Here is a 17,853-nt window from a genome sequence, read left to right as displayed (position 1 = left end):
ACTTTGGATGATGTATCAATACACCCAGTCACTACAAAGATACAGATGTCCTCCCTAACTCAGTTGCCGGAGAGGAAGGAAACCGCTCAGGGATTTCACCATGAGCCAATGGCGACTTTAAAACACTTACAGAGTTTAATGGCTGTGATAGGATATCACTGAGGATGGATCAATAATATTGTAGTTACTATACAATACTAACCTAAATGACCGAGTGGAAAAAAAAGGAAGCTTGTACATGTTTTCACTTTGTGATTAAGGGGTATTGGGTAAAAATAAAATAATATATTTAATCAATTTTTCAATTCAGGCTGTAACACGACAGAATGTGGAATAAGTCAAGGGGTATAAATACTTTCTCAAGGCACTATAAGTGGTGTTCACATTTCAAGCTCAGGAAAGAAACTTAATAAATACATGAATTTAGTGTGAATTATTCACAACATTGTGTCAGTAGACTTTTCAGAATCATACTTTACTATGATAGGCTTCCTGAGGCAGGTTTCTCTATACAGTTGGTTTAATAATTGTAATAACAATAATAATCATTCATGACATTTGTAAAGCGCTTTTCATTATACAGAATAATATCAAAGTGCATATGAGTTTTCCCCTGGGCAGTCAGGGAAATGTTCTCATTCCACCGTGGGTGTAAGCCATTTGCAAATAAAACACATTCCTCACTATCTCTCCCTCAATGTTTTTTAAAACAGGACTGTTTGCGTCTGAAATAGCACCAAGAGAAATATTACCAAGAGTGCACAACTGTCTTGAAACTTTGATGGTTGAGTCAATGAGATGAGATTTGGAAGGAAGGCCTCGAGACTACATCATCATCGTCGTCAATTAGATCACGTGTAACATATTTATGTTTACATTCGCTTTACTTAAAATGCCTCCTTCACAGAGACAGGGGTCTTTTTGTTATTGGCCCACTATTTTCATGCTTAAAAAAATATACCAGAATAACCTAGAAAATAATTCTGGAAATTCTAACGTTTCACCCTGAGCACAGTTTCCCCCCATCAAGAACCTATTAATGGAAAAAAATATCAAACAATATCAGTGAGGACAGCTGGAAAGATTAAGTTGAGAGAGAGGGACGCTGTGTGAATAAGTAAGGATTGACTGTCAAAACGCCTGACACAAATAACAATGATTTTTTTTATGGTCCTTCTCTGGGTCCTTCTGGCAGCCTAGGTGGCCTTTGCAGTTCCTTGTTATTGGTCGGTTTTCCTTCACTTCCTGTAGTTTTGACACAACAGCAGCGGGCTAGCAGCAGTTAGCACTTAGCAGAAATTTCACTTGTAAATTCGCCGTAGTATTCAGCTTACGATGTCGGAAAACATGTCTGCAGAGGTGGAGCGATCAGAAAGATCAGATGGCAAGCTTGTGAAGATGGAGATTGACTACAGTTCAACTGTAGATACACGTCTACCGGAGTGTGCTGAAATGGCAAAAGTAAGTTGAGTATGAATGAGGCCAGCGCTGGCTGAGTCATGGTGCATCACGAATGTTAGCAGAATGGCTAGCTAGCTAACTTGTTAGCAAATAAAGTGCTGTTTGTAATAATAGGCAACATTGCAACTGTATTGCAACAAAGTATCACAAATATTGAGTCGATTTACTTGTAAGATGTAATACATCTCGATTAGTTCCCTAGGTAACGTTAGCTACGGTAATTGTTTTCGTCAGGTAACTTCTCAAGCTAACGTTACCTACAGACTCTACTAGTACAGTATCTTCGCTCTTGGTGTTATGTTATGCTTACTAGCCGGTTTGGTCGTTTCAGTTGGATTGTATACTAATTTATCAACCAACTACTAACGTAGGTACCACAGTTATTGTTTTTCGAAGACCCCGCTACTTTTTGTTAGAAATATACAAACGTTATAGCTTGCTGGTGAAGTTTTTCAGTTTAATCATGTGTCAAAGCTGACTGAAATTTGTTGACATCTTTGGCTTTACCGAATCAGACTGATCAGCAATGACTTTATGAATGATACAGTTTTCATTAGTATTTTTGGTTGTCCATCTCATAATTTGATCATGTGTGGTCATTTTAAATGGATCTTTATAAGAATTGTCTGTCATTTGTCCTGACTGTAAGCTTGATCTGCTCTGCTTTTCTAGGAAGGTCGGCTGCAGGAGGCCGTTGAAAGCCTCTTGTCGCTGGAGAAGCAAACGAGGACTGTGAGTGTGAATTCATTCATTTCTAATTAAACATCATACTCCATTGATATTAAACAATATAAATGATCATACTCCTCTGACTAATCGCATAGTTATCTTTGAGTAACATTGTTCTCTTTTTATCCATCTTCACAGGCTTCTGACATGGTGTCAACCTCCAGAATCCTGGTGGCCGTTGTGCAGATGTGCTATGAAGCGAAGGACATGGACGCCCTAAATGAAAACATCATGCTGCTCTCTAAAAGGAGGAGTCAGCTCAAAGGGGTGAGAGTTGGGGCTCCTTCTTTGAAGGGATACTAAGAGAAGGTAAAACATTTGAGGCAGGGGTGTATTAATTAGTGCAAGCAGTTGCCAAAACGTTTTGCAACAGAAAACTGCTTGCAACGCAACAAACAAATTTAATGTAGGTCCCTCCTCGTTTTTGTTCTGTTTGCCAACATTTGGTTTATCGTGAATACACCTCAGGTATGCACCAGTAGGTTACGGTGCTTTGCCATCAAAACAATGTTTTCTTCGTGTCCTTTTATGTGTTGCCTGATGTTAGCTCTTTCGATATATAACCTTCTCTTTTGCTTTGTTTCTCTATTCTCAGGCTGTTGCTAAGATGGTGCAAGAATGTTACAAGTATGTAGATACCGTCACCGACCTGACTGTTAAGCTGAGACTCATTGACACACTACGCACAGTGACCGCTGGCAAGGTGCGTGGTGTCATGAACTTTCTCTGATTATCCTTACTTGGATCATCCTAAAATGACTGATGATACCACCAATCATGCATATTCAGATGGCATAAAACAATGATTTTACTTTTGTGGGTCCAAGTCATGTCTCCATGCAATTCAAATGCGCTAACGGCTTTGTTTCCCTCACTCAGATCTATGTGGAGATTGAGCGGGCCAGGCTGACCAAAACATTGGCAAACATCAAGGAGCAGCATGGTGAGGTCAAAGAGGCCGCAGCAATCCTCCAAGAGCTGCAGGTAAGGGGTTTTCACTGGCATTCCTTGGCAGTTTTCACAATTTCTTATAGATTGGAGGTAAGAGGTTTCAACCATCCATGTTGCATGAAGCTATTTGACTTACTGGACTGAATCTTCAGACACAAGTGCAGAACTCAAACTGCCAGTCAAATCCCCTTGACATCAAATAAAAGGAAATGTAAAAAAAATATTCAACTTCATATTCATCATCTCCAGCACCACCCCAACATCAACATGTGTGAAAATGGCGAGTTTCTTTGTTTGGTAGTACAAAAGATGGAAGAAAAGTTTTTCCAATGACATAATTGGTGTGCATCGTGTGATTTTTTAACCAATTATGAGTAGGCATTGTCATTGGAAACACTTTTCTTCCATCTTTTTTACTACGAAACTCTCCATTTTCACATATGTTGGGGTGGTGCTGGAGATGATGAAAAATAAGTTGGAAACTGCGAAATTTCCTTTTTCATAATTTTAGTGAAAGTTGGCTGAGACACCATAAATAATCGAAATAAAAACTTGTGAAGTGTTGTGCCCTCCAGGACCACTACAACAGTTGTTCACAAACCATTCTTCTCCCGGTCCAGGCTGTGATGTTGCACAGCTGGGCCGTGTTCAGTAGGCACGGAATGGGAGTGGTATTAACTGAACTTGCCGAATGAGAAACGTTTTGCTATGACGTGCCCTAATGAACATGACCCAGGGCTAGAGTACAACATTCTGCCTCTGACAGCATGCACTCTTTCACCCTACAGGTGGAGACATACGGCTCCATGGAGAAGAAAGAGAAGGTGGAGTTTATCCTGGAGCAAATGAGGCTGTGCATCGCCGTCAAGGACTACATCCGCACCCAGATCATTAGCAAGAAGATCAATACCAAGTTCTTTACAGAGGACGGCACTGAGGTGAGAGAAAATAGTTTATTCAGGCTGGGTGTTATGATATGGCCTCCCTCCTAAATAGCACCCTGTTCTCTAGAGTGCACTGCTTTTGACCAGGGCCCATAGGGGTCTGGGTATGCTATGTAGGGAATAGTGTGCCATTTGTGGTTTTGTCTATTGGGGTGGAGGAGGAACTACCTAAACATTCAATGTTCCAATCAAAACGGTCACTTTCGTTTTCCTATTTTGGAACAGTTTGACAGAAAACAATATTTATTTCCTGCAAAATATTGAAGTCATGTTTTTCTTTTCGGCTGTTTGGAAAAAATGACTGTTTTTGGCGGTCTACTCTGCTCCTGATGAAGAAACATAGCAGTTAAGAACCAAGCTGCAATATTTTTAACCATTTACGTCATTATTTTTCATTAGGAGTCTAAGCTGAAGTATTACAATCTGATGATCCAAGTAGACCAGCACGAGGGATCCTACTTGTCCATCTGCAAACACTACCGTGCCATCTACGATACCCCCTGCATTCTGGAGGATAGCTCCAAATGGCAACAGGTAAACTGGTCTCAGAATAATGTTTTTTTTTTTTTAGGCTTCAGCTGTACATTTGTTGTTTCTGAAAGAAAATATTGCTCTTACAGCAGGACTTAGTTGGAGAGGGTGTTAGTGAGTGTACTGCACACTGACTGGCGAAAATGGAACTAACATTGGGTCTGGCTTCACAGGGGACTAAGACGTTACAGATTGCACCTTTTTTAAATGCATAACGATACAACGCCAATGTTCTTTCCTGTTCCAGGCTCTGAAAAGTGTTGTTCTGTACGTGATACTGGCTCCCTACGACAACGAGCAGTCCGACCTGGTGCACAGAATCAACGAAGACAAGAAATTGGAAGAAATACCCAAATACAAGTAAGACATTTAAATCGCATTATATTCCGGTGATTTAATTTCACCCCTCAAATACCAAGAATGTAATCTAGCTTCGATGGTTCATTCCTTAAAATCTTCAATGGTATAACACATTATTTCTCATCAGCAATGCCCAAATATTCCTCATCAGAAGAATGTAACCTCGAGATGATTTAATTCGTAATAATCTTAGCATTCAATACTGTTTCACAATATTCCTCATCATCCAACTCTGTAACACAGTAATTAACTATATATTCGCGAAGGTACCATATAACCTAGCCAATTCCCAGTGGTGAAACCTAGCTAAGCTACCAACTGCACATGCTTGATCTTTGTGGTACGTTGAAACCTAGGCCAAACTCTGGTGCCTCAACTACATATCATTGCGGGGTGGTGCTTTTGCCGTTGCTGTGGTTCGTCTCATCGTGGTTTCCCTCTTACCTCTCCCTCCAGGGACCTCCTGAAGCAGTTCACCACCATGGAGCTGATGCGTTGGGCCTCCCTGGTGGAGGATTATGGGAAGGAGCTGAGGGAGGGCTCCCCCGACAGCCCGGCCACCGACGTATTCAACTGCTCAGAGGAGGGCGAGAAGAGGTGGAAGGACCTCAAGAATAGAGTGGTGGAGCACGTGAGTAATTTATGGAACTGCTTTTATGGACTATCTATAGATAGAATATCACAATTACCTTAGTGGGATAGTTTGTTTTAGCAAAGGGGTCTGTGGTGGGATCACAATGCTGTCTCGTTGGAACATGGTTGCGGAAAAAAATGATCTGGGAACGTCCCTTTCCCATCTAGAATACTTTCACGTAATTGGTGTTTTTTGATTCCAGCTATGTTATGTTGCACCGTTGCTTACTTGAGTTTTTTTCTTAATCTCTCCTTTTAGAATATAAGAATTATGGCCAAATATTACACGAGGATCACAATGAAGAGGATGGCTGGCCTCCTGGACCTCTCCATAGACGTATGCACCACCAATCTACTCTTTACATCTGTTACATTTTTGACAGGGGATGGAATTCTTACTGGTCCTCAACCCTAATGAATGCAGCCTTAAAGGATAGTTTTCCCTCCAAAATAAGGTTTAAACTTAGGTGCAGCTCCGTATGGTGCGTCTCTGTTCACGCCAGGGGATCTGAACAGGAGTTAACGACTTCGGTGAAACTTCACATGATTGTTGCCTTACTGTTTTCGTGTGTTGCACTTGCATTCAATCGCATCTATGAATCGCATGGTTATGCGCAGTGTTGACGTCAAGTTTTGTTAGTCGTATGTACGGGACACACCGTCCAACGAAATGCTTAGGCAATAACCAAGGACACGGATGGTTCCTAATGTTGTGAGATTACCTCTGGTGTTTACAGAACAACAGGTGCTGTGAGATTACCTCTGGTGTTTACAGAACAACAGGTGCTGTGAGATTACCTCTGGTGTTTACAGAACAACAGGTGCTGTGAGATTACCTCTGGTGTTTACAGAACAACAGGTGCTGTGAGATCAGGGAGTCAGAACCGGCTGAGACAAAGCAATTGTAACAGTAGAGCAAAGGAATGTATGAAAGCGTATATTCTTATTTTAAATATAAGTAGTTCTGTCCCTGTGCTGTACTTGTCTACTAATGTTATGTATTATGTAATGTTTTCTCTTTTGTCTGGACCCCAGGAAGAGTAGCTGCTGCTTTAGCAAAATACAAAATACTAGAGATTTTCATACCTTAAAGGTCAAATCAAAGGTAGACTTAGAGATATGACGTAATGTACAAAGGAAACAGCATAGCGGGTCAATTTCCGCAGTAAGTAAGCATTTTAAGTGCAAGGCTAAACTTCTCTGCTGTTTTGGTCCATTGCTACCACGCTGTAACGGTGTGAAGAGAACCCATGTGCAGATACTGTGTGAGAGCGAGGTCTTCCATCTCGCTCATTGCAATATATGCGGCGCTCCTCATGGCAACTTAATTTTCGCTGAGTGGTCGACAGTTGAGCTCAATCCATATTCTCAACTTGATATTGGAGTGTGAACCATTTTTTGTTGAGTTATCTATAGAAGTACTATAGTACCCTAAATGAAATGTGTGATTTTTGTTATTGATGGTCTTTTGAAGACACAGATTCTAACATCTCTAATATCTCTTGCAGGAGTCTGAGGAGTTCCTCTCCAACCTGGTGGTGAACAAGACCATCTACGCCAAGGTGGACAGGCTAGCCGGGATCATCAACTTCCAGAGGCCGAAGGACCCCAACGACCTGCTCAACGACTGGTCCCACAAACTGAACTCCCTCATGTCCCTGGTCAACAAAACCACACATCTCATCGCCAAAGAGGAGATGATACACAACCTGCAGTGATGAGGACCGAGTGCATTGTTTTCTTTTTTTTCTTTACTTTATTGAGTTTTTCTGAATTTACATTGAATGAACTGTTATTCCAATGTCAACTGCCCACATTTTTGGAATAACAAATACCACATACCACACGCAAAGTTGAAGCATTTACAATAAACAAGTCTTACCATATGTTACGATCTCTCGTCCCACTGATGTAATACGAATTACACTGTTTAGAGTGGTTTCCCAATTTTATCTACCACAATTTGAGCATGTACTTTTGTTCTAGAACCTAGACCACAGAGGGCCATACACTGTAAATGTTTTCTCTCCTGTTCCAACTCTCTTTCTCATGTAACTGTTTTAAGGGATTTAGTGTTAAAGCATTTGCGTGCAACTTGCTGTATTAAAACATTTGCTGTGAGTTCTTGATGTCTTTTTTACATTTTTATATCTACTTTGCAATGTAAACACTTCTCACATGGCATAATGGATATTATTTTTGTTGAGTATTGTAACAGAAAATGTGATTATTATGGAGTTTTAACTGTTGTCAGATCAAGTTAAGAATACTTGTTTAAATGCTGTGAAAGGCAAACCTGACAGATGCAGCTTTTTGTTGTTGGTTTGAAAGGTTCTGGATCCTCTAGCTATCTAGTGATGACTAAATGTTACAGGTGGCACTACATCAAGACTTATTTTTGTGAGCTTATTTATTATATTGACCATTTCTACCTTACTGTGTAGTTCTATCCATATGAAAATAGAACTATAGCAGTTATGTAAAAGCAAAGACAATGGGATATTATGTAGAAATAAAATTCAAATGTAGTTATGTACATGATCACATGATCTTTCTATTGTTTTAATTATCCAAATCATCTATACATCAAAATATCTCTGAAAATTGTCCAGATAGTAGCTGAAATGAGGTGGACAAAATACAACAATGTTTTATTGATGTAATACTGTTATATAATTTACAGTGCTCAGCTAGGTGAACCCTGGAAACTGGTTTATGGCAATTAACTGGCAATTAACTAGGGAAATGTATGAAAACTGGTATAATGACTTGCTTTAAAGACTGGTATATGACTTGGTTAGAAGTTCACAATGGTCAAACCCCAACCTACACCAAAAAGACCCAAATCCCCTCAACCTTCAGATGAGCTTTTTCCCACTATCCTTTGCGATGGGCTGACAAGTGGATCCAAGATGGCGTAGAAAGTAAAGCTAGGTAAGTGTAGACTTCCTATTTTCAGTCCTTTCAGTTGTCTTTTTCAGTGGCAAGGACACCGACTTGACTCCCATCTGTAACACATTCTGAGAGTAATGAAGGTATACAATTCATGCCGCGACCACAATGTAATGTCATGTCACTTCTATACGTCTAAAAACCGAGCTAAAATTACAGGCCCGTGCAATATCGCTAACGATAGCTCGGAAACGTTAGTTGTGTATCCATTCTGCATACGTTTTGGTCAGCATGCTAGCCAGATGGCTAACGTTAGCAAGCTAGTTTGGTGCCAAAACCAAAGCGAAGGGCCCTATTTTGGCTGACGTGCAAACTGCTGTCGACAGCACCATTTTCTCACTATGTACTCATGATGAATTTAACGACAATTATTATGGAACTGTTTTATGTTTTTTCCTCGTAATATTGTTGTAAACTATGTGCCAATGGTATTGGCTACTATCGCTCAGTGAGTCTACAGTCTCATCACAAAATTATTGCTAGCCCACCTAGCTAGCAAAATTATTTGCTAATCTAATTTCTTTGTTTTTAAAGTTAGAAGCAATACATTTCCATGGTTCAAATTCCTCCTATATTTAATCACGTTGCACACCAATATGTCACAATAGATAGCTGAATGCCTTGATACAAGCTAATGTGAGCTAACTAGCTAGATCACGCCACACGACTATTGCACTGTGGTCCCACCAAACATGCGAGCGAACTCGAAGCCAGCCACAGTTAGCGGGTGCTTGTACCGTGTTGTTTTAGCTAATACCGACGATGGACAAGTTCATCGTTAACGTTAGTGGTTCGCCAACAGACATGGTACATCTATTAACTGACCCGGAATCTCAAAATAGACTGTTTTTTTAAAATATTTGTATTAGTCTATAGGAGGGCATTGTGTTTTGATCAAACTTGCCATTAGGTAAACACTAGCTAAACCATAGCGATGTAGTAACTAGCTAGCTAACAGCCTAAAAATGTCGCCCCTTGATTCATCTTTGTTTATTTGAAATGATGCGTTTCATTTGACTGTGAAATATAATTAATGACTCTTCTGGCCGTTACTTGCAAGCCACATGGTTGTCATTTTGCTCTTACAAACTGCCATAGCATGCTCATGTCATGTCTTTGGTTGTCTCAATTTCTTGTCTATTGACCAATCCATAATAGTACAAAAGTTCAAGCTAATAGACTTAAAGATGCCAAACAAAAAGTGTTGGCCTATATTTGGGTCATCAAATATGTATTTGCATTCCAACGTGCTGTGAGTGATATTTCCACAACAGTAGTTGTAGCATTTGCTAAAATGCTTTGAATACTCTGGAAACCCGCCTCTGAACCTTGGCCTTATCTGAGGTATTCCTTACAAGATAATGTTACACATAAATTCTGGGGGATGGTGTTGGTTTAGGTTAGGACTATGGCATGACTAAAATATAGCCTAAGTAACCTATCTTATACACTCATCTTGGTCATCGTGAGGGAATTGAAATATGTGTGATTCACTTTGTGGAAACTACATTAGACACTGAGTGGGGTGTCCACCCACTTTTCCCCAAAGTGGGTGAAAATGTGCTTCCTTATTTTATACCAAGACACATCTGATTCTTCAAGTTCAGAATTGTTCATTCTCTAACGTATCATTAACATTCTATCCAAAAAGTTGGAAAATGCTACATATCATGTCTCAAATTCGATATCCATCTTGCCTCGTTTCATTTCCTCCAGATTTGAGAAGAAAGATGACGAGTTCAACAGTGAGCCTGTCAGTTTGCCTTAATTCTCACACAGCATCCAGCCTAGCTGACACAATGCAATTTTGTTTATACCACTTTTCTTCTGGCCTACATTGATTTAGTCACCCTAGGATACAAGGGTTAAAACTACAATAACATTTGAACGGATAATGATAGAGACAGGTTTGGGCTATAAAAAACACAATTAACATTATTTTACCGATTGGTCAAAATATGTGTTTTTGATTGGACACCCTACACTGAGAGCTGGCTCAGTCAATGATGGTCATAAACAAAGACTAGCCCCACTTCTGCTAAAGTAGAGGTGGTGTTGTAATAGGCTACTGTCCTTAGATATAACTGCTGTGGCGTAGTGTGTTTCTTCACTATGAAAGAGCCATATCAAACCCTGATAAGGAGAAATAGAGCGTTTGTTATAAGTTGCTCCTTGGGCCCGGAGGCCTTTTCTGTTTTTAGTCAAAGCAGAGGCTATTTCAAACAGGGACGACCCCTTGCCACAGACACTGCATGTCAGGTTTTACATTTAGGCCTCCATGTACCTCCCAATGTCTGGCTGTCACTACAGTCACTGGACAGAATCCAGGCTGTGTCACATCCAGGCACGATTGGGAGTCCGTAGAGTGGTGTACAATTGCCCCGGGTTTGGCCGGGGTAGGCCGTCATTGTAAGTAAGAATTTGTACGTAATTGACTTGCCTAGTTAAAGGTAAAATTTAGTAAAGTGCATGAAAACAGATTGTTGCCCATCAGCTAGTCACCCCCCTTCTCCCCACCCAGCTATTTGTCATTGCACTCTGTTGTGGGACGGTAGCGTGCTTTTCTATTCGAGACACTGTATCCCTTGAATCCCTGGATGCCATGGCCTGGGTCAGCTCTGTGCTGTGATTAACGCTAGAGGACACCACCCTCTCTGCAGAGGACAGATGCCACCACAAGTGTTAACAGCCGCAAGTGTCCAGTAGTAAACTCGACTGCCCCTATTGCCTGTAGTTGTGCCTATAGGCCTATTAGGTTCCCAAATACTCAAGTGTCACCGGTGGACAGGCTATTTCTAATTGATTTTGGGTACATTTTTGCACGGCAAGTGTAGTCCACTCAATGCCCCTGTTGCCTGTGTGCATATAGCTTAGGCTTATTAGGTGCAGAAATACTCGTGTCACCTGTAGTCAGCATACATTAGTACCCAATGCTGCAGCTGCACACATTTTGTTCTATTGATTTAAGTGCCGTTGATGGGTCCTACCTTTGCTAGCCATTCAATTGTGGTTCAACGCCGCCAATGGATAACTCCAGTTGACTCGAGTGGCATTGGCCATGGGGCCTTTTTGGGGCCTTTTTGGCGCCTATGTGTTACTATGAAAAAACCTGCCTATAACAAGCTTGTCATTTGACTTGAGCTTTTATTTTTGAGTCAAATGTATTGAAATGCCTTGGTAAACAACTACGCCTGTATATAGACCTACTACCACAGAGGAAATACTGCTCGGCCTCTCAGCACATTTGTTATGATATCAAAAAAGGATGTGGTTCTTGTTTCAGGGAACCCCACATAGAGCTTTTTCTCAGACCATATTCCATCCAGGCTGTATCACAACCGGTGGTGATTGGGAGTGCAATTGGCCCAGCATCGTTAGGGTTTGGCCGGGGGAGGCCGTCATTGTGAATAAGAATTTGTTCTTCACTGACTTGCCTAGTAAAATAAAAATATCAGTTGCTTTTTAGGCTAGTACACTGGTTTTCAAACCTCTCCTCGTGGACCCCCAGACAAGTCACAATTTTGTTGTAGGCTTGAACCAGCTCCCCTGATTGACCTATTCTAAGGCTTGATGATTAGTTGACAAGTGGAATCCGGTGTGCTAGCTGTGGAACAGTTAAAATATTTGACTACTATATTTGAAAAGCCTAAACTTTTAATCACTTACAAAATTGTTGTCACTATGAAATGATGAATACATAGCGAAGAATGCTGTGGCATTGTAAGACCCAACACTTTCAAAATCCTAACATCGTTGAGCCTCGTGTTAAACAACCGTCTTTCCTGTAGCTTTTTTTTGTCTCGCCAACGTAATGGTGCGCGCACTAAACAATGTGGCACAGCACAGACGAGCCACACTGTACAAGATTCTTCAGTTGGTCGTGAAGATTCTCGATACCACTCTGTTTTGCGGAAAACAATGTGATGTGATTTAGATTGTGAACTTAGCTAGAACGAGCTGTGGCTCAAAGCAGCCTCAGACGTTTTCAGTCAGACATTTGCCCTTGCCATACAGTTGAAATCTTATCTAGCCAACATTTTTTTTAATTGAATATTATTCATTGTGAACTTCAGCACAGCCCAAGTAGGGGATTTTGTCTCTGATCTCAAACTTTCTTGGACAGCGTAAGATTTTCATTACCGACCTTGAGCCATCCTAGGATATTCTGTAATATTCGCACTGAACACAAATGTTCAAACCCGACTGAGCCTCTGTAATCCGAAGGTTAGCAATTCAAACAAGTACATGTAAAATCCCATAGAGATTGCCAACGAGCGCATTGCTGCCCTACAGCTTAATTTGCAAGGCTCTGGTCTCGTCGTTGTGTGCTTGTAAACAGACAGGGGACTACCGGTAAGCTTCATAATGAAGAATTGTGACGGGTGAAATGAAGAATGCGATCTTTATCTCCTAACGTATTGCACAACTTGATTGCAGGTATTTACTTAAAAAGTAGCTGCAAATATTCAAATGTATAAAATAAAAAAATCCTAAGAAATAGTTTAAACAGTATTGAAAAAAACATCCCATGGCTATTTCCAAATAAGGTATACCGCCCAAGCCTAGTGTACACCCGGCTTAGGAACCAGTAGGACTAACTTAGGTTTGTCGTGCCACACGTGACTACTTATTTTTAGCTCTGAGGAGAATATAGGTCTATGAACCAACACATCTGGATTCCAAGATATTTCAACTCGTCAAAGCAAGTGTCTACAAATAGACCTACCAGCCCACTACCCCAAGTACCCCATCACAGAAATAGCATTGCCCCCCCTGTCTCTCACTCCGGGGTGAAGTTTCCACTAGGTACAGATCTAGATACAACTTCCTCTCCCCCAATCCTTACCTTTACAATTAGTGTGGAAAATGCTAAAACTGACCCACGATCGGTGTCTAGGTGCAACTTAAACGCCCTTTTTCTCTTTCTGTCTCCAGACATTCTGTCCCTGAGTCATGGCGGACAGGAGAGCGGAGAAGTCATGTGAAGAAGCCAGCGGATCGTTAGCCAGGCGGGAGTACGAGGTGGCGGTGAGCCACTGCACAGATGCGCTGCTGGCCCTCGGCCCCCCGGCCCCTCCCAGCCCTGGAACCCCCACATCCAACCCCCCCAACGACACGGTTACCCCCCTCCGCAGCCGCGCCCTGCTCTACAGGATAGCCGCCCTGCTACAGCTGGTGAGGCGTCAGACTGATCCGGGATGCACACCTTTCGACCCACTCCCTCAGTGTGACCCACATATGGGTTTGAATTTAAGTGTGTTCAAGTAAAGTGTCATAAGCCCATCTTGACTTGGATATGTTTTCTGAGAACCAGATAAAACGACCAAGGTCCCACCTCCTTTCATTTCTCTGCCTCTAACTGCACTGTTATCTCCTTCTAGCACTAAAATTATACCCCACTACTTAAGCCTCACGATTATAGACACTGCTTAAGTACTATAATTATATTGCGAGTGACTCCGCTCTGAGTAGCAAAGATATCAGTTCTGGGCTCTTATCTAAGACTCAGTCAGGACTTCTGTCATATAAAACCCACCTTTTACGAGGACAGTCATTCTGCTGCTTTGACTTTCTGTTTACTTGTTTTCTTTCTACCACCAGAAAAACTATGATCAAGCAGATGAAGACTGCAAACATGGTGAGTTGGTGGAGTACTTATCATAGTGAAGACATAACCCATTGTATTGAAGTCCCATTCCCAGGTTAGTCATATACCAACTATGACTTGGCTAGAGGATGCACTTGCCATAAAGCCTGTTTTTGCATGGGCAGCACCATGGAGTGCTTTCACCATTTTAAAACTTGTAGAAGATGACATTGACTACTTAGAAATTAGGGCTGGGAATTGCTAGGGACCTCACAATAAGATGTTATCCCAATACTTAGGTGCCAATATGTATTTTGATTCTCTATGTATTACGATTTGAATACAATGATTTTATTGCGGTTCGATGTTCCAAACATATTGCTAAGCCTATGTCAGCTGCAGAGAGACGAGAGAGCATGAGAAAATGAGTTTTGATCCGTTAGGGAAATAAAAGTGCTGAAAACAAATTCTCTCTATTAAAAAAATATGGAAAACAAGCTATGAAGGAAAAATACTGGAGTTTTGGTGCAGCCTACTAGCTCAAACCTTTGTATTGAAATATTGTTAGTTAAACCAATACGATATCGTCAAATAATAGCCCGATATGTAGCTATATATTTAAAAATTAAAAAAGTACTATTTCAAATGGATATCAAATGTTTTATTTATATAGCCCTTCGTACATCAGCTGATATCTCAAAGTGGTGTACAGAAACCCAGCCTAAAACCCCAAACAGCAAGCAATGCAGGTGTAGAAGCACGGTGGCTAGGAAAAACTCCCTAGAAAGGACAAAACCTAGGAAGAAACCTAGAGAGGAACCAGGCTGTGTGGGGTGGCCAGTCCTCTTCTGGCTGTGCCGGGTGGAGATTATAACAGAACATGGCCAAGATGTTCAAATGTTCATAAATGACCAGCATGGTCGAATAATAATAATAAGGCAGAACAGTTGAAACTGGAGCAGCAGCACGGCCAGGTGGACTGGGGACAGCAAGGAGTCATCATGTCAGGTAGTCCTGGGGCATGGTCCTAGGGCTCAGGTCCTCCGAGAGAGAGAAAGAAAGAGAGAAAGAGAAAATTAGAGAGAGCACACTTAAATTCACACAGGACACCGAATAGGACAGGAGAAGTACTCCAGATATAACAAACTGACCCTAGCCCCCCGACACACAAACTACTGCAGCATAAATACTGGAGGCTGAGATATAGCCCTAATTGGAATTTACCCAGAGCTATTGTGGCAAAGACGCCCTCTATCCAACTATAAGTGTAACACAGTCCTACTCAACAGACCTTAAGTTTTTATTGGCAATTAGTCATCTCAGATAGTTTCATTGCTATTAAAATCATTCTAGACATGATGATATGCTAAACAAATGTTAGGGTTAGAAACAGGTCAACATTTTGGGTAAATGTCAGAGCTAAGGTTCATGCTCAAGTTAGTGAAAACTTACAAGACAAGTGGTTTGCATAACATCAGCTGTCGTAGGCCGCGTGGAGCGGGACTTCTGCACGCCATGCCTGCTTCAGTAGCTAGCTTTGCCCATGTCAAGACAAGCAGTTAGAATAACATTGGTGGTCATAGCCCTGTGTCGCAGGACTTTACCACACCGTGCCTGCAGCTATGCCCATGTCATGTGACTTGGGTGGAGAGAATGCAGTTCGATGTGATGGGAGTGAGCACACGTTCCATGCAATGTAGTGCGGTGCGATCATGCACAGTAACGTTCCCTGTCGTCCTGTGTGTCTTTTTATTGTAGTTCTGGCCGAGGAGCTGGCCAAGGGAGACGGGTCGTTTCAGGCCAGCCTGCGCTGCATGCTACTGGACGGCAGCCTGCACGAAGTGGCCGGCCTCCTCTCCAAGTCCCTGTTTGGGGAGCCTCTGGTAACACTTGCTCCCGGCCTTACTTCACTGTTAACCCTGCCTCTTCAACACCTACATCATCTTTTTCACCCCCCTAGTTCACTACCTCCTTTTTCTCCTCCTTTTCCACCCTCCCCTTTCCACCTCCCCCTCTTTCTCCTTCTGCCTTTTCCTCCTTTTCACCCCTCTTCTCCCTTTAACTCCTTTTTCCTTCTCTTCCATTTTGCTCCTTTTCCCTCCACCACCTCCTCCTATAACTGATCTATGGAGACAAACACAGCCATTTAGCTCTGAGAGCAGCTGGAACATTTGGTTCCTTTTGACTTTTCCAGGAAATGTCCTCTGGGTTTTTTTATGAAGCAGGTTCTCTCAGCACAGAGGAAGTGTCCATGTTGACTGTTGAATCGATATGCTTTTAAGGGTTTGTAGCTGTGTTATTCTCCAGCCTCTTTACATGGGGGTAAATGTCAGAAAATAGCAAAATACTAGTGTTGCATATCTCAATTAACTTGGAAAAAAAGTCATTCCTAAAATATCAATACCTTTTTAGATTAACAGGCAGTGCCCAAGTGACCGTTTCAATGTTGTGATTTATTTTTAAGTGTGTGATGCCCTGTTCTGGTGTCAGGAAACAAGCTTGATTCTCACACTGTCCCTTAAAACTCCCAACAGCAGATAACTTTCAACAGTGAAACGCGAAGCCTGAACACTCTGGTGTCTTATCTGGCAACCAAAAAGCATAGATATGAAGTCCGTTATTTGTTCTCAAGTTGACTAGAACCAGGGAGCAACAAACATGCTGCTGCATTAAGTATAAGAATCATAAGCGGCATCCACATAACCATTTTGACCAGCCTGTGAACAGATTTGGTTTTTCGGATGAACAAATGTGTTATTCAGAGGATTTATGTATCGAGTAGTATTTTGTATTGACCAGTGACTCTGCCAAGTCTCTTTTAATTGATATAGTCTAAAACCCTTTTGGATATGCTTGCTGATATTGTATGTGTTGTAATGTATTTCCTGTATCTTTTCTTCTTCTTCAGAATGGCATCGTCACAAAGGACTTAACTAGATTAAAAATGCTTCTCTCAGAAATTGAAGTAAGTGTTTGTGAGGTGGTCTTGACTTGTGTTTCTGACTATTGATTATATTTAAAAGTGAATGACACTGCAGATTTATCACCCGTTGCGGTACTCGAGGTCAACTAATTGTTTGAGTGGACATTAAATGTTATTGTCTTATGAATACAATACTGTCTCTTTCTCACAGGCCATTCGTAGCGAAATGGCTACAGAATATACAGACGACAACGAGGAAGGTGAGCAAGTCGTCCTCACGCGGGGGGGGGGGGTATATATATTTGGATGCGTTTTATATATGTCAATTGGATTTCACAGCTTGTGCTCAACACAGTCAGGCTCAATGCTTCGAAAAGGATGATTTGCTTCGAAAAGGAAAGCTCTTATTTAACGCCTGGTCGCAGGATATCGAAAGACCCAAGCCTTTAGAATTGGATTTCATTTTCACTTTGACTCAAGTCTCAAAAGCTTGACTCAAGTCCATATGTAGGCGCTTATTTACTGTGTGAGTGGGATGTTCTGTTGATGCAGTTATGTCTTTGTGGTCAAAAGTTCGGGATGGATGGCAGTTTCGCCCCCCGCCTAGAGGAGTTACCAGCAGTGAGGAGTACACGCTGTGTAAAAGGTAATGCTGTCATGCGTTGCTGACTATGTTATACCGGTGGCGTAAGACCATAGTTCATATAACATATTACAAGACTTGTTTAACGAGTAATTGGCATGTTGTATGCAATCACTTTGTCACATTTGTACAGTGAGTG

The 17,853-nt window shown here is 41.5% G+C and overlaps 2 protein-coding genes across 5 annotated transcripts in view; both read left to right on the top strand.

The window, feature by feature from the left end:
- Positions 1–1,222: 1,222 nt before the first annotated feature.
- Positions 1,223–7,730, top strand: LOC110485989 (26S proteasome non-ATPase regulatory subunit 12). Its single transcript, XM_021557260.2, has 11 exons — positions 1,223–1,461; positions 2,134–2,193; positions 2,329–2,457; positions 2,786–2,893; positions 3,070–3,174; positions 3,930–4,079; positions 4,485–4,619; positions 4,864–4,976; positions 5,433–5,607; positions 5,869–5,946; positions 7,118–7,730. Exons 1-11 carry the CDS (start codon positions 1,336–1,338, stop codon positions 7,325–7,327), a joined length of 1,389 nt encoding a protein of 462 aa, XP_021412935.2. The 5' UTR covers positions 1,223–1,335; the 3' UTR covers positions 7,328–7,730.
- A 676-nt stretch (positions 7,731–8,406) lies between these two features.
- Positions 8,407–17,853, top strand: part of LOC110485986 (probable helicase with zinc finger domain) — a 56,839-nt gene continuing 47,392 nt past the window's right edge. For 2 of the 4 annotated variants that reach the window (XM_021557258.2, XM_021557256.2), the window contains exons 1-7: positions 8,407–8,543; positions 13,497–13,736; positions 14,163–14,199; positions 15,907–16,031; positions 17,057–17,113; positions 17,283–17,331; positions 17,624–17,717. In XM_021557258.2, the coding sequence (XP_021412933.2) occupies positions 13,515–13,736; positions 14,163–14,199; positions 15,907–16,031; positions 17,057–17,113; positions 17,283–17,331; positions 17,624–17,717 (584 nt within the window). In that variant the 5' untranslated portion in view covers positions 8,407–8,543; positions 13,497–13,514. Of the gene's footprint in view, positions 8,645–13,496; positions 13,737–14,162; positions 14,200–15,906; positions 16,032–17,056; positions 17,114–17,282; positions 17,332–17,623; positions 17,718–17,853 lie in introns of all 4 variants that reach the window. The other 2 variants (XM_021557259.2, XM_021557257.2) reach the window with 2 other exon arrangements.

The sequence above is a fragment of the Oncorhynchus mykiss genome, chromosome 13 (genome assembly GCF_013265735.2).
Source record: "Oncorhynchus mykiss isolate Arlee chromosome 13, USDA_OmykA_1.1, whole genome shotgun sequence".
Taxonomy (NCBI): domain Eukaryota; kingdom Metazoa; phylum Chordata; class Actinopteri; order Salmoniformes; family Salmonidae; genus Oncorhynchus; species Oncorhynchus mykiss.
This window is presented reverse-complemented; position numbering and strand designations above follow the sequence as displayed.

What these genes read in the sequence shown, in the direction of transcription:
- LOC110485989 (XM_021557260.2), top strand. Translation starts at nt 1,336, where the DNA reads ATGTCGGAAAACATGTCTGCAGAGGTGGAGCGATCAGAAAGATCAGAT. An exon ending in TGGAGAAGCAAACGAGGACT is followed by an intron (nt 2,194 to 2,328) that starts GTGAGTGTGAAT and finishes CCATCTTCACAG; the next exon opens with GCTTCTGACATGGTGTCAAC. An exon ending in GGAGGAGTCAGCTCAAAGGG is followed by an intron (nt 2,458 to 2,785) that starts GTGAGAGTTGGG and finishes CTCTATTCTCAG; the next exon opens with GCTGTTGCTAAGATGGTGCA.